At 34.5% G+C, this 16,542-nt stretch overlaps 2 protein-coding genes across 2 annotated transcripts; both read right to left on the bottom strand.

Annotated features, from left to right (window-relative positions):
* Positions 1 to 1,075: 1,075 nt before the first annotated feature.
* Positions 1,076 to 10,186, bottom strand: LOC120272209. The gene is made up of 13 exons (XM_039278971.1): positions 10,012 to 10,186; positions 9,739 to 9,897; positions 9,015 to 9,266; positions 8,778 to 8,897; positions 7,649 to 7,729; positions 6,752 to 6,847; positions 5,942 to 6,037; positions 5,362 to 5,415; positions 5,080 to 5,283; positions 4,522 to 4,647; positions 3,287 to 3,352; positions 1,912 to 2,211; positions 1,076 to 1,830 (listed from the first exon to the last, which is right to left on the bottom strand). The coding sequence occupies exons 1-13, from the start codon at positions 10,072 to 10,074 to the stop codon at positions 1,354 to 1,356; spliced, it is 2,094 nt and encodes a 697-aa protein (XP_039134905.1). The 5' UTR covers positions 10,075 to 10,186; the 3' UTR covers positions 1,076 to 1,353.
* A 1,667-nt stretch (positions 10,187 to 11,853) lies between these two features.
* LOC120271842 (glycosyltransferase family 64 protein C4) lies at positions 11,854 to 14,943 on the bottom strand. Its single transcript, XM_039278521.1, has 5 exons — positions 14,565 to 14,943; positions 13,368 to 13,764; positions 12,954 to 13,114; positions 12,788 to 12,858; positions 11,854 to 12,270 (listed from the first exon to the last, which is right to left on the bottom strand). The coding sequence occupies exons 1-5, from the start codon at positions 14,840 to 14,842 to the stop codon at positions 12,110 to 12,112; spliced, it is 1,068 nt and encodes a 355-aa protein (XP_039134455.1). The 5' UTR covers positions 14,843 to 14,943; the 3' UTR covers positions 11,854 to 12,109.
* Between the last annotated feature and the right edge of the window lie 1,599 nt (positions 14,944 to 16,542).

Here is a 16,542-nt window from a genome sequence, read left to right as displayed (position 1 = left end):
TATTAAAATCATTAAAACGACTTTAATGTAGCTATTTTAATTTTTTTTAGTTTTTGTGATAACTCTATTGCTTAGAATAGCCCCTGCTTAATGTAACTTTTAAAGGGATCCAATAATAAAATTCACTGTTATTGATGACGAAATAGTTTATTGATATCCATATCCAGATCTTGTTAAAATCTTTTCCAAATAACGAGAAAACATATTTTTAAGAGTGTGAATAATAATTATTGTCACGAATTTGTTATTTCGTTCAAGGTTTCATGCAGCCTTTAGTTGATTTTTGTTCACACTTCAAGTGTTTGTTCAAAGTTCAAACCAAACCAAGACAGCTTTCTTTCTTAGATTACTTAAGAATTACAAACTTGCAAAAATGAAAAATATAAACTTAGCAAGAAAGTAGAGTAAGTAAGCAAGAAAATAAATATGTAAGAACACAAGCAAATAAACAAGCAAGAAGATAAAGAGAAATCTCTCTTGTATAATAAATGCTTGTAATGAAGCACTATTGTGTGTCTTTACAATTGTCATGAAGCATTTATATCGCCCTTCACTTAACAAATCAAGAGCTAAAATCATTTTGATCCAATGGCTCAGTGATGAAGTAGGTGACATCTACTCTAACATAATATAAAATATTACCACCAACCCCCACTAACTCTCTCCACCTACCACCAAGTCATGACAAATATGAAAAAATATTATCATTGCCCTTGCATGACAGTGGAGAAAATTGTGGAGAAAATTGTGGAGTGTGGCATTATGTACAAATGCTCTTAAAGCCCACATGTGCACAGTGTCACACCCACTTTCTCTGCTGAGATTTATGCAAATTCTCACTTTTTTTTTTTAATTAACCACTCATTTTGAGAAAAATAAAACAAGTAAAATAAAATTCACTGTTTCAAAAAGACTCAGATTTTTTTTTATAATTTTTTCTTTTTGGTTTTGAAGGATTTACAAGGAACCATAATATTTTAAACAAAAGATAAATCTCTAAACCATCTCTGCAAATTTCTCCTGAAACTATCAGTAACACAAGCATGACAGATAATATCAGACACCAACTCATCACTTCATCAGAGCAACAATTTTTAACAATTTTTGAAGTTCATGTTGGTTGAAGAAGCCCATGCAACACAAAACATCTGCTCAACATAACTTACAATCCAAAGGTTGCATCTTAGTACAAAAACACTAAAAAAAAACCTTCTTTAGTTAGTTATAATTTTACAAAAATAAAAGTACAATTTAATCACCAGCATCACTAAATAATATTCATAGTTTTGCCCTTTTAGATTTACTGGTGTGTAGCATTCTCTCTTTTATTGTATAAAACAAGGCCTTCGCATTTCACCGGTAATCAGTTGAAGCCCTAGGTTTGCTCTTGTTGACCGAATTTAGGTGCTGGGAAACAAATATCACTGCAATGATAACGATAAGGCAACCGACGAGGGTGCTGAAGAAGAGCGCTCCGGGATGCCTCACCTGCACAAAACCATAAGTTCCGCTGGAAGACACAACAATGACATCTGTTAAACCGTCGCCGGAGAAGTCTTCTAGCACTAGTGTGTGGGTTGGAGGGCCCGGCAAATCGAAGGTGGCTAGTTGGCTGCCTTCTGGGGATATTACCACGGCCTCTTGATCGCCGGCAGCAATTATAATCTCTTGCTTGCTGAATTTTCCGAGGGAGAACGCCTTTAACGTTGGCACGACAGTGGCTTCCGTCATCCCGGACGGTGATGGAAGATTAGACCAAGTTGCGCCAGTTAAGAGCTGCCATCTCCAGATGGCGTCGTGCCCATGCAAATTTGATGAGTATGAGGTAACCTGAAATGGATATGAAATTTAAATTCAGAGTCTGTTTTGAGGGATGGCAGTCGAAGAAAAGCAGATAAAAGTAATACGAACCTCGCCTCTGTTTGTCAAGAAGATGACATCACCATGGCTTCGTTTCCGATGCTTATGCCCGTCATCCCTCTGAATCAAGATAGGGCTTGCCACCTCTAGCAAACCTGCATCAGTATTTCTTCCAAAACTTCTGGCGAATTCGCCATGATGGAAAAGACTGAAATGGGCATGATGGCAGATTGAAACATTGAATAGCTGTTCACGCACTGGTACGCCGGATGTGCCGACCGCCCAGCATGGTTTCAACACTTCCATAGAGCCACTCACAACAGCTTGCTCAGCACCATTCCCCCCAACAACCTATATTACCAGATCGATTAACGAATGCAAAATAATGTTTCTCTGACTAAATTTGAAAATTATCATAACCATGATCATAAATATCAAGGGCTTGTTCCTGAATATCTTGTCCAAGTGATGCTTTGTCCAAACCATACTCCCAAGCAAACCAGTTTTGTGATGAGTTGCTTTGGTACTTTTAACTATTACGAGTTTTTCTTAAGCAGGCAAGCTTATTGCCGTACCAATTCAACTATAATGATTTAATTGGCATTACAAGCTTAAGGTCCACATTGATACACTAGCTCTATTATCCATAAAAACAATTTTGTACCAGAGTCATCACAATACAGTGAGTTCTCAGAAGTTTACTAAAGAATTTTCTTTGTTCCATTAAGACAAATGATTTTCATTGCTGGACCAAACCTTCAAGGATGAACAATTGTGTAGCTGATAAATGATCTGCCTCAGCTCTAAGATAACTCACAAGTCGAAAGAAATTAATATTAAGCTGCTGCAACTTTCAAATTGACTGCTCTGAAAATCTCAGAAAATCTACAGACAAAAAGAACTACTGCCAAGCTTAAACAATATCATGCGGCAAAGTTATTTTTTTAAAAACAATGGTTAATTACCAATATTACAAGCATCAAGCATCCTAGACATGTTCAGGCATCAAATTTTATACCAAGTTGAGTCCATGAGTCCAACTTAATGACCTTTGACAGTTACCATAACAAAACATAAATGGTTATTATCAGTATATAGCTGTGTAAACAGATGGAAGCTCACATGTTAATGATACTACCGGGTCTTGATGTTACATAGGACACAGAGCTGATAAGTGTCGATTGACATGATGAAAAAGGTGTTTTGATGAAAAATTTGATCATGATTCCACATATCATGGACGAGAAGGAACTTAATGCAGGAGGAATGATATTTGTGGTGAAATTAAATGCACAAAATGGCAGAATAATCTGTGCAATATAACTCACAAGATATAAAATATACAAAAAACATGCTTATAATGGAAAATTTTAGACAGTCAATATAGCTGGTAAGAACCAGAAGAAAGGTTAAAAACTTTTTGCACCTGAACATGATCTAAAACTCCATCTCCATTTATATCAGAATGAAGGCCTCCTTCTGGAAGATGAAGCTGACAATGAATACAACAAAACTTACTGAGGATGACCGAGAGTTAAAAGAATGTTATAAGGAAATAAAATAATGTAAAATAATCTATAACTGGCTGGAATTTAATAAAGTATAAAACAGAGGTGTGCAATCACATATATATCATTAGATTACAGTCAACAAGTACCAGAAACTGAAAATCAAAAAGCAAACAGTAAGATCTAAATAATTAGATATTAGATAGTTAACATCTCATCTGAGCTAGTCAACCATCCATCAAATTGCACATGAAATCCTGATGATTCAGATAACATTAGACTACAAATTTGGGCCATTGCAACAAATTCATGTAGCCCTTATTCTATGTATGTATGGATGAATAGTTCACTTTGATCTGAATAATCCATTAATTCTGATAACCTAAATCAATTTTCATGTTGTGAATGCTCAACTTAAAGGCTCCAGCTTAGAGATTGATCAAGCCGAAATCCTGAAAGAGTTGCATGCAACTAACATCATTGTCACTAGGGAAGATTACATCCCATCAAAATTGATATGTTCAGCCCATTGTCATTCAAACATTAGGAAATAAATAATTCTAAATTTAGATCATTCTGGTTATCTTTTGCCATGCAATTGATCAAGTCACCCTTCAGTCCCAAGCAGAAAGTTCAAACAAAAAGAAAGCATATTTCAGTTGTCTGCCTATGCAACAAAAGATCAGGATCAATTTCTCGCTCTCACACACACATGCGCTATCAAAATACCTCTTTATTCTGACTATTTTTTATTTTATTTATTTTTTAAATTTTTTTTGAGAAATATAGACAAAATATTTTGGCATATATCTGCCTTGAACCCTGGACCTCTCATTTGAGGAGGGAGTGTTATTGCAAGTCTTCATTGTAGAGATGGTAAAATACACATTAGAATGACTCTAAAAACATAAATAATAAATAAATAATTGTTTTCAAAGCTTCTAGTCGGAGATTAAGAAGTCATACATACCTTAACCTACAAAAGATTAATGATGATGAGCTTTGGGCTACAAATTTAACTCAACTAGGCTCAATTAGCTTAGGGATTTTGATACACACATTAGATTCTACAAGTAATGAAGCTATGCAAGATGAGTCTATTTATACACAAACACAAGAAAGTACATGGAGTTAAACTGGCAATAACCTATACCTTGCATATGGTTCGACCAGAAGCCAAATGAACAGCCTCTATTCCTTCCTTTTGATGTGCAACAACCACATTTGGGACCCACCAAAGTCGAGTATGATTTGTGATGGTTGGAATATAATGCACTCCCTACATAGATAAAGAAATCACTACTCAGTAAATGAAAACAAACCAGAAGACAGATAAAAAGTGCATATACAAAATTTTGTAAGGCAAATATTTAACCACCCCATTTAAAACTCGCCAAGATGACAAATAAAATGAGTAACACAATAAATAGTCACAAGTAGTCCAAAGGAATTAAGTCTTCCTTGCCCAGCTAGACATATTCCTACAGCTAACAAATTTCTCAAAAAAGGTGGTTGATTTGATATGGAACTAAATGCATTAACAACATCACATGGAATTAATTGCTTCCCGTTTTCTTTTTACATTGATCCTGCAGTTCATGAGTGTATATTTCTGAATTATTTTTAATTGTTAACAGCAAGCTAAGTAATGTTTAAGCAATTAACGTCAAGGTTAATGCACAGAATATGACATGTCATTAGCCGAATTTACCTTGTTAGCTTTTGCAGACCCAGCATAATTTGCAGCTGTCCCAATAAGATTTGCAATTTTGTTAGATGGATCCTTTCCAGGAGGATGGTTTTCCATAGGCTTATGGAAGGGGCTTGTTGTCACTTTTCCGGGTGTTTTCTTCAATGATTTTCTCTTGTGTCTTCTGAAATGAGCCAGCTCAAAACGAGTATCTTCTCGCCTATCCTAGTTACATCACAAATACAGCATAGGAAAGTGACATTCTTCAGTCTCAATTAAATATGTGAAGGCCTATATGCTTACCCATTGATGAGGCATGACTCCAAGAATAGATTCCCTGAACTCTCTGCATTCAAACTGCATGTTAAAATGCCTCATATTAAGAACTCATACACAAATTCAATATCTAGGCAGGATTAAGGTACTTCCAAGAGTTGCACCGATTTATGTCAGAAGATTTCAACAGTCCTAGCATACAAAGGCATAAACATATGGTTCGATATTTGAAAGAGGACTGCAGGAACGATGGAAGCAATTCAATTTTAAAGGAATGGGGTAGCAGACCTAGGATCATGGCATTTATTCCCAGTTACAGAAAACACAGAAAAAGATCAATAAGATTATGCATGAGTCATTAGAAGACACACTACTAAATTTCAATTTAATTTGTTTGCATTGTATTTCATCCTTCATGAAACAAAAATCTAGATCACAGCAGCATTGATCACACACATACAAGAAAATGACAAATCTAACAAGAAATGCTAATGAGAATGAAAAAAAAAACAAATGGTATGTCGTAGTGCATTTTCTAGGTTATTAAGAATGAGACTGACAGAAACTTCAGAATGGATAACACCGATTCCTAGTTACAGAAGCATACCTCACCAGGATGACGACTGTTTAAAGAATGAACATCGAGTTTGTAGTTATGCTGTGGGATCAGCTGTGAAGCATCCGAGGAGTGAGCCTCTATGTTCTGCAGCAACAAAAACACAAGATGAGTTGATAATACAAAGGCAATTTTTAAGTTAGTGGTTTAATCTTTGACAAAAAGGGAAGTAACTGGAATTATAGGACAAATCAAGCAAATTTGCCAAGCCTTGACACTAGGAACTTCTGTAATAAAATCAAATTGCTGCAAGCAGTCGTGTAATAATACTATGCCAGATACCTTAGTATCTAACTATCATTACATGCCCTAGTATGTTTTGTTGAGTTAATTGGTGTGCTTCATAGTTGCCTGGAATGTAACATAGTAAATGACTATATTACCTAAATACCCTTAGAAGGATATGTTGATAAAGAAGTAAATATAAATTTTGTTATATTCCCACCCAAGTGGTAATTTAACAGTGCCACCTTCCAAGAGGGAATTTAGGGAATGTGATTCTCATGGACAGCTCAGATTCTTGGGCATTTAATAATTCAAGTTCTTTAAATGAAAGAACCAAAAGAAGCTTTTTCTTCCATTCCCTCTGGTTCTTAAAAAATGTCCTAAAAGTCCAAATCACTGGCTTTATTTTAGTAGAACATAAGTTAAAGCCATTTTCTTAGCATCATATCATGGGCTAGATCACAGATCAATGTGTTTGTAGACCAAATCATGAACTGAAAAAATTGCATTGGAAGTTTTGAACCACAATCAACAAGATTTTCTAGCATGACATATATAATGAGGAAAGCTACATACTTCATTCTTTCGACTCCATCGAAGTGACCCACTTTGACCAGCAAAAGCAAAAAAAGCGAAGTGTCGTAGATCTACAGTTGGTGAATCTCCAGATGCCTGCATACACTTAGATCATAAGTATAAATGATGCATATGACCAGTAGTCACAAGAAAAACAGTTTAAACAGTTATTGATACTGCTTCAATAACAAAACATGTGTATTCAAGTCAAGGTAATTTATCAAGGACCAACGGCATCAGGAACTGAACATGTACAAGAAAATAAACATGTACAAATTTCTATCCCAATGTTTCTGATTTTAGTTAAGCTTGGAAGAAAGATGGAAACTTCACACTCACACATAGGGAACATGGAGATAAAGGCCATTATAGCATGCCCTTAAAACTTAAGAGAACCAGGGAATCTGGTGATTCATTCCAAACTTGAAAATATGGAATATAGATCCAACCCAGGCAGCTGAGAATAACGATGAAGATTACCATGAGATGGTAAGAAAGAGAGAATATTATCTGTGTCTTGGATGTAGGGGAAGAATGGATGAAGACGTTTTCCATGATACCAACAAAGAAATTTTCTTTAACTATCACCAGCCGACTACATAACCGAGATTCTCGAATTTCAATTCACAAAAATAAAGCAAAATTGTGAAGCTACCTAATGGTCACCAACAATACGCAAAATCAGAGAGAAGTATTCTTTTTTATTTAAAAGCACAGTATTGAAAAAGTTTTTGAATATGAATTGTTAACCAAACCCACCCCCTTCTTTCTTTTTTAAAAGCACAGTATCGAAAAAGTTTTTGAATTTGAATAGTTGGTTAACATGTTTACATGCAGAAATATAGCCGTAAATTACAGTTGTCTCAAGTGTAAAAGAAAATCAAAAGTCATACATACCTCCGTCTCAGTTGCACTCCGGCGTTGGGATTCAGAACTTTTCTCAGAGGCCAATGTCTCCTCAAACAGATCCATGGTACTCTACCATATTTAATCAGATGAATAATCATTAATTATTAATCTGTAATCTAAGACTTACAATAGCCACTTATTATAATATTTAAAAACATAAAAGAGGACCAATCATTAACATTGCAATCTGTGAGGCAAGATTATACAAAAGGTTAAAATTAAGAGAAAAATATGAGAAAGAGACAAGTTAAATATAAATAAAATTAATATCAAGCCACATACATAATTTTATTACAGACACAAAAATAATAGAACATGACTCTTTAGACAAATGCAGATAAAAAGTAAAATAAGGTGCATGCAAATGTTGCAATTCACAAAGGATAAAAGAAAATTCCTTCATAAAAAAGGAAATCTCCAACCTTATAACTTGCTATTTAATTTTCACTTGAAAATAAAGGCAAAAAATTCCCCCAACGACTATTGGACAACAGACATCAGCTCATTGGTGCTCAAAAGGATTCCAAGAAATTCCCCAATGAAGGAATCAGATAATTCTAGGGTAGTACAAAGGGCAGGGAGGGGAAATCCTCTCCAAGGCCTGAGAAAGATCACTAACTGTTACGCTAAAAAAAGAAAAAAAACAAGGATGGATCAACAGAGGCAAACACACAACATTTATTTCAACAACCAAAAGTTACCAACTACTGAGCAAAGATCAGGACATGCAAGCACACAGCAAAGTAAAAAAACAAGAATCACGAAAGCAGGATGAGCTTAACTGTTTCCAAAACAAGCAACCTGAGACTCCTACGAAAGCAAAGGTTGAAATACAACATTAATAACCTTTTATTTTAAAAAATAATGACTAGTATTATGGCTTATAGGCACAGTTTTATGCGTAGATTCTTCTAAACAGAACCATAATGATTACAGATGGCAGAAAGACATCTTCAAATGCAAAACATATTTTTAACAATCATGGCAATACCCATTTGTCAAATATCATGATGTAGAATAAATAGACTTTAAGTATCACAAGGAAAAATAAATCAGGGTCCAACCCTATTAAAACTTGTATGCCATGGTAAGAAATTAGTATAAAGAAGCAACTTACTTGATGTTGCATTTCCATTCTCCCTCCTACGATAACTAATCCAGAATCTCCATGCTTCAATGTATAATTGCTTATAGAAATTGCTATCTCACGATGATGAGACCCATGTGGAAAATGTTCCTGCCATGGTTTATAGAAAAATCTATAATAAATGAGTCTCTAAAATATACCAGAACAAAAATTGCTGACACACAAATCAAACAGTGAATGAATTGTGAAACCTTTAGTTATTAATACCTGCAAATTATTTTCCCACAGCTTTTTGAGGTTGTGGTCAAAGCACATGACTGACCAACCTGATGTGACTACAACCAAAACCTGCTTCTTTATTTCCCCATGTTTATAAAAACGGTTAATAACACCTGTTACCATAGCAACAGGACGCCTTCCAGAAGCAACACGGATCTTATCGGGCAGTAAGGAAACTTCAGCCAACACTTGTGCTTCACTAAATCCTTCATCCCCACGTCTACTATGGGGCTCTAAAACCTGAATTCAATTAATATAGATTCAAAAAGGATGGAAAAACAATCAAAAGGCAGTAAGCTACTGCATAAGCATCAATATGCAGCAAGCATGGGCCACTTGTGCTTGGCATGGCGTCTAGACAGACTATAGTAGAATAGGGTAGAGTTAGATCACAAAAACATTTTCAAGTTAGCAAATTTCGTTTCAGTTTTCACTGTCCGTGTTCAGATTTCTGAAAATGCAGTTGGTTTTGAAATTGGAAATTGTTTTTAGAGTTGAAAAAAAAAATGTGCTTCAATAACTTTAAAGAAGAAATGGGGGATTTTGGTTGTAGATAATGAGTAGTATTAAACTCCAAAGAATACAACAACAACACATAAAATATAGAGCTTGGCAATCTTAATCAAGAATCAAGATAAAATCTTATATATCCAACACCGCCTCCAAAGATTCAAGAAAATTTCGTCAAGGATCAACCAAAAGAAATGGGTACCTGTATTTTAGCATCATGAGTGGCAACAAGGACTTCTTTTTTCCCATCGCCATTGAGATCAGCGACAATCGGCGGCGGGAGGCGCTCAGCTTCGTATTTGATCGGGTACTCATCGGAGAGATGGAACCACGCCTCCTTGAACGAGAAATCACCTTCTTGCTGCGATTCAAACAACAAGTGATTAGCATCGAAAACTACAACGCGAATCAAAGAAAGAGTTTTGAAAATTCAAGAAAAAAAAAAAAGAAAAGGAGAGAAATTTCGAGGTCTTACTTGGAGAGTGAAGAAGATAGCGAGGGCGGAGAGGAGTAGAATCCCTAGATCTCTCTTCCTCATCTCTCTTCCGGGCCGGAATTTCTAGGGTTTCGATTGCCGCCGAGCGCGACCAACGGCGACGCCAGAAGAATGACGAGGCTCAGACGAGCTGAAGGCTTGTTCTCGAAAGGGGGGTTTTGGCTCACCCTTTTTTAATTAATTAATTAATTAGTATTATTATTATTTAATTAGTTTTATTTCAAGATTTTTTTCTTAAATAATGAAATATTTAATTGTAATTATTATTAATATGATGTTAAAATAAAGTGATTTTAATGTTCTAATTTGGAGTAAAATGAATATATATATATATATATATATATATATATATATATATATATTATACTAGGAATATAATCAATTTATAAATAAATCATGGATATTTTTTAAGAATATAAATATATAGAGAATTGATTTTAATGAAAAAATATATATTTTTTGTTTAGTTTAAGGCCAACATGAAATAATCCAATTAATACATCCAAGTTTGACAGAGAAAGTTGATATTTTTTTGTTGTTGTTGAAATATCAAAATAAAAAATTGAACTAGAATAGGCAACATGTTAGTGTATTTAAGTTTTGATTAAAAATAAAAAAATTGAAGTTTAAATTTGTATTGAGTAGTTTTTTTTTCTAATCACTGTTTGCACGAGGTAAGTACTGTTTATGATTTTGTCCATCAGGGACGTGGATGTTGGGGATGCCTTTCAACTTACTCCGGGGGTCATCCGGGGTGAAGTAACGGTTAGGACGGAAGCTTAGAGAGAGTTAGAGGGAAGGGAGCATGAGAGCTAGAAGCAAGAGAGACCTTAAGGGTGGTTTCAAGGATGGTTTTTCGGATGCCTTCACCTTACAACCCAAGGGGGCCTTATATAGGCTCCAAGTCCTAACTATTTGTGATAAGACACATACCAAACTTAACTATAGCTTACAAGACACATACCTAATTGTCATGTAGCTAACATGACACTTACCAAACCTATTAATTACAAGCATGCTCTTCAACAGTAAAACTACTGTTGCTACAGTTACAAACCTATAAAGATAATCATGATGATTTCAAAAAATTACTCTTCTAAGTAATTACTCTTGCCCATGAACAGATTTGCTTCATGTGAGATTCGGTGGCTGGCATCTGTGAGATAAGACTTGGAAAAGGACAGTACATAGGGAACATGTACTGATCAATATATACCTTCATGATCTTTGTTTCTAGCACCATTTGACATCTTTGGTTGTCAGCAATTGTGGGGCAAGTTCTCTTTCAATCAGTGGAGATTGCACATGCTCGCCATAGCTTCATCTGTCTTTTGATATCTCCTGGAATGAGATCTTCCTGTGGGGAAGTATTGTATCTCCTTCAAGATTATATGATATGAAAAATTTATTAGCTCACATTAGTTCCTGAAAACCTTCTGGATGTGCACGTGTTCTTCATTGCCCCATATGACACATAATCAAATTAATAAATTTTTAAGTGATCAATAAATTACTCTAACTATGTATCATTGTACCTTTGTATATTTTGACAACCACTTAATGCAGCGGAACTTATCTTAATTGTCTAATAATAATAATAATAATAATAATAATAATAATTTTCACAATTAATAAAAACTTTGTAAAATTAATTACTAATATTTGGAGTGTTTTCAAGTTATTGCCCAACCAAAAATTAAAAAATAAATTGAAAAAGGAACTCAAATCCTTTCTCAAAATTGTGAAAAATTTAATATCAAGTACGTTCATAACGAACAAGAGACATAAATGCCCTGAAAGAAAATATACATTATTTTCTATATATATATATATATATATATATATATATATATTACTCACTATTCGGTCACAATAAGATACACTACAACAACAAGCTCTTTCTTTATAAAGCCTGAATTAGTTTACACTCAATGTATATCAAGCAAAGCTTCTCAATGAGTAAAAATTTGGAGATCAGTAGTTGCATTAGTATGGTTGAGAACTTCAACCTCCAGTTGCATTAGTATGGTTGAGAACTTCGACCACCTTCGCCGGAAAATATGATATAGCTCAAATGCTACCAGAACCATTCTTGTCTGGTGTCGACGGCTTTCATGCTGGTTGATACCAAAGGCATGGTTTCATACAGAGAAATGAAATCATTCAGACATTTATTCCGCCTCTCGTTGTGCCCTTTCATACTGCTGATGCCAGACGAACCAATCTCGTATAAATTTCCTGTGAAGAACAAGTTGCAAGGGTAGATGAGGATTAAAAACATTTCCAAGATTTATCGGTGCTTCATAAAGTCCTCAATCATTATCCAATCAATGCAAATAAAGAGCACAGGCAGCTTCTTTGAATAATAAGGCAATAATGGTAAACAGAACGACTTCACAGAGTTTATGATGATGGATAATGAAGTCATATTAAGAAGGCTCTTGATAACATGCAACCGACATGAATGAAACAATGATAGATTACAACAATGCATTGTAAAGAGCCATGCAACATTCAGCAAGCCAGTCTTGAAATACAAGAGAGTGCGATAAAAAAATAAAGATCGGAGGTGTACTATTCACGTAGGTGCTAAACTGAAAACATGTTCATCATGGTACTTAAACCAATAAGAAGTGTACAGGACTAGTCCCTCAACAATGACAGAATGAGTAGTTTTGGTCCTTTCATAGACCTAAATATATTCAAGAACCAAAAATGCATTTATATCTATATCGATACTAGCATCAATTCTTACCCTTAACCCAGACTGGTGGTGCTCCGCTTGCATTAGCTATGAGCAATGACATCGCGATGTCTTCACAGTTCCTGTGAGAGGGGAAGCTAATAAGGAAATAGATTGCGTATGAAGATCATCATTTGTGATGAAAAATGAAGGCATGTAATCAATGCAAATAGCAGACCTTTCCCTTGTTACATAATCATGAATTGATGAGGGCATCTTATGCGTGTACAAATCCAAGTACTTCCGATGGAAAAATGCCGCTTTAGAAAGAACCATACTGTATGTACCCATCCACCACACTGACCACCAGCCCCCGTATGTATAATACGCTAAACCATCCTTCAGTTTTGCAAAATACCGTGTCAAAACATTGTAATATATTCATGTTTCTCAAAATAATTCCAATAGTCAATTTCGGAGAATAAAAGAAAAGTCTCTGGTAAAGCTTGAACAATAAATCATCCAAAAACATAAATGAGCGGAGTAAATAAAAAACTAGAAAGCAGAATTTGCATACGATGAGAAGATTAGCGAAAGATATACTAATAAATCTTTAAAATGATTGTATCGTAGCATCAAGAGTGTAACTCACCTTCTTAACCAACCAATGTGTGCGAGGAACAAAACCGACCATTGTATCAGAAGCGCTCTGCCATACAGTGAATGCAAAATCCAATGTGGAGCATGGGACAATCACATCATCATCAACTGAGAAAACGGCATCATTTTTGAGGTCCTCAATTGGTTTAAATCTGTTATTCAGATTGTCCTCTTCACACAGCTCGAACCTGAAACTAGGCTTGTGTACACCATGGGACTTGGATGATACAAGCTTTTCGAGATGTGATTTAAGACCATCTGATGGAGGATCAATCTCACTCCATACAACATGTATAGCTTCAGCCCGGCTACACGATGCATAATGGGACACGACTTGCTTGAGAAGAGAATTACGCTTCCAAGTGTTAATCAGCACAGCATAACCACCCCTACTCAGAAACCATCGACAACCAGGCATTTCAATTCTAACAGATAAAAGGTTTCATGACGGCAATAAAAGATTAAAGAAAAGGAACAAAGCTATGAATAAAGCATATGGTAAGATATAATTAGCTTTGACTACAACCAGAACTAAACTAAATAATAGATAATTCAGTCAGACTTAGAACTTCAATAATCTGACTACTTCCTCAAGTTCTATCCAAGCTCCTATTGCTCCGGTTGCTTATACAACCATTAAATTCCAACAAATACACAATAAACTGATCTACACTTTATTTGATCATTAGGAATTTAACCATAATCCAAGCAATCAATTTGAAAATTGTAAACAAAACTACAACTTCACCAGTTCCAAAGTGATTATCCAAACCATTATTAATCAACAAAACCAAGATTACCACATCTCCAATTACCATCTACACCAATCTAAGAGCAAGAAGTCACCATCTCAATTCAACCCACTACCATACTCCTAAAAATCATTTTTTTTTTTTTTAATTTGCACTCCATTGACTTCTAATAAACACACAGAATAGGTCTAATACAATCAAACAAACATCAAGTTGACTTCCATTTAAAAAACCAAAATACTAAAACAACCAAACGATGCACACATCCACTCAACAACAACCAAAAGACAAAATCACAACCCTAATTCACCCCACTACCAAAAATTATCTGAAAAAAATCTAATTTTTTTCTGCTGATTTCTATTGACCACACTAAAAATAGCCCCACTATACTCAAACAAAAACACCAAGTTGGCCTCCATTAGAAAAGCCAATACCTCGAGGGAACTGAAGCGGAGGAAGCATGAGGGTTTTTCCAAGCCACGAAAGGGCTCAAGTGGCGAGACAAGAGAAGGAGAAGGAGAAGAGAGAGCACAGCGAAAAGGACGGCACGGGAGCGAGCACGGACACTGCGGAGGTTGCGAGCTCGGAGAAGAAGTAGAGGGAGAGGAGGAGCGCGGCCGAAGAGCTTCTCCTTCGCCGGCGAATCTCGGCCGGCGCCTCCGGAGCTGAGGCCAGGGATCGCGGCCGTGGCCATCGAGACGGTCCATTCCATCAGACAGAGGTTTGAACCGGACCCTAAATAAAAAAACCGAACCAAAACCGGTTCGGTTCGAACTTTTCGGTTCACTTTCGGTTCGAGTTCATTTGTTCCTTAACATTCTCATTTATTTATACATCTAATATTATATATCGTTATCATTATATTTATTTATTTATTTAATTAGTTTTATTAAGGCCACTAATTTATTTGAAAATTTCCACATTTTTTGTTTTGGTCTTTAAACTTGCAAAAAATATTTATTTTAACGACCAAAATTATGCAATATATTCGATTTCGTAGTAGTTTTGTTATGTTGATTTCTATATTATTGTCCTCCATGTTATATTATGATCATGATGTTTATTTTATTGAAAACACTGAAACTTTAATTATGAAATTAAAATATTTATTTTTGGCTTTTCTTATATGATAGGTAGTACTTCACCTTAATAAAATCAATTTTTTTTAAAAAAAAATTTTAAATAATAATTTTGAAAACTTCCGTGTCAAAATACCCTATTCATTTGTTCATTTGAATTGTCACACTACTTCAGAATCTCAGTTTATTATATAAGTAATTACGTGGAAAAATGTTTCATTTGATTATTCTGTCAAATGTCACATCATTCAAAAATCGTATTTTATTACGTTACTACTTATCGTAATAGGCAAAGCGACTAAAAAAAAAAATCACTAGTCTAAAAGATAAAATTAGTTTTCATACTTGAGCCATGCATTTTGAAGAACAATGAACTAAACTTTGACCATTTGTTATCTTTAATCCAACTTATTTTACATGCATATATTCATAAAACCTCTAAATTATAAATGTCTCTTCATGATATTTACTCTTACGTATGAAAGTGAAATTTGAAATTAATCACTCGTCCAAACAAAATATCTAATTCATGATGTTTTATTCTTTCCGTATGTAACTAAAATTTTGCAACTAATGCCTCATTCAAATTAAATGTCTCATTCATGATATTTATTCTTTTTGTTAATAATTGGTGGTATCAAATTCTTTATCTTTTTTCTTTTCCGTGTGCAAATAAATGTATGTATATGTGTTTTCTTTTTAATAAAAAACATTATTATCATTGACTGTAGGTTTTTTTTTTTTTCACGTGATGTTATGCTTAAGTTGAAGTGTTATAAAATAATAAAAGTTAATATATTGATGAAAAATCAAAATGAGGACATTTATATGTTTGAAAGGCCAACATGATATTTTTGAATAATAGACGACAAATGTCGCCTTTTTATATGTAATATAAACAGATCTAAAAGCAAGATCTTGAACCCGGATGTATAATATATGTACATGATGAGAATAGTATAAGAATCCCGGGTGAACAATATATGAATAGTACGGTAAACAGTACTGCCGGGGAGGGATTTAAACCGATGACCTCTCCCTTATACTTTGGTGTCATACCATTGGGCTATTCAATGGTTGACCCAACATGATATTTTTGAGGTTCTAAGTTTAAGAAAAACACACACTTCAGAATAATTCATTAACAAAATTTGAAACTTTACCTTTATATTAAATTATTAATAATTGCCATTTAATAATAAATGAAAATTAAATATTATTTCAACTATAAAACTGTTAAATTATATATATTCATGTGAAAAGAGCATATGATAAAGACGCAATTTAGGGACTTTGCAAGGCTATGGATGTAAATGAAAAACCTAAATCATTA

The sequence above is a fragment of the Dioscorea cayenensis genome, chromosome 11, assembly GCF_009730915.1.
Source record: "Dioscorea cayenensis subsp. rotundata cultivar TDr96_F1 chromosome 11, TDr96_F1_v2_PseudoChromosome.rev07_lg8_w22 25.fasta, whole genome shotgun sequence".
Taxonomy (NCBI): Eukaryota; Viridiplantae; Streptophyta; class Magnoliopsida; order Dioscoreales; family Dioscoreaceae; genus Dioscorea; species Dioscorea cayenensis.
This window is presented reverse-complemented; position numbering and strand designations above follow the sequence as displayed.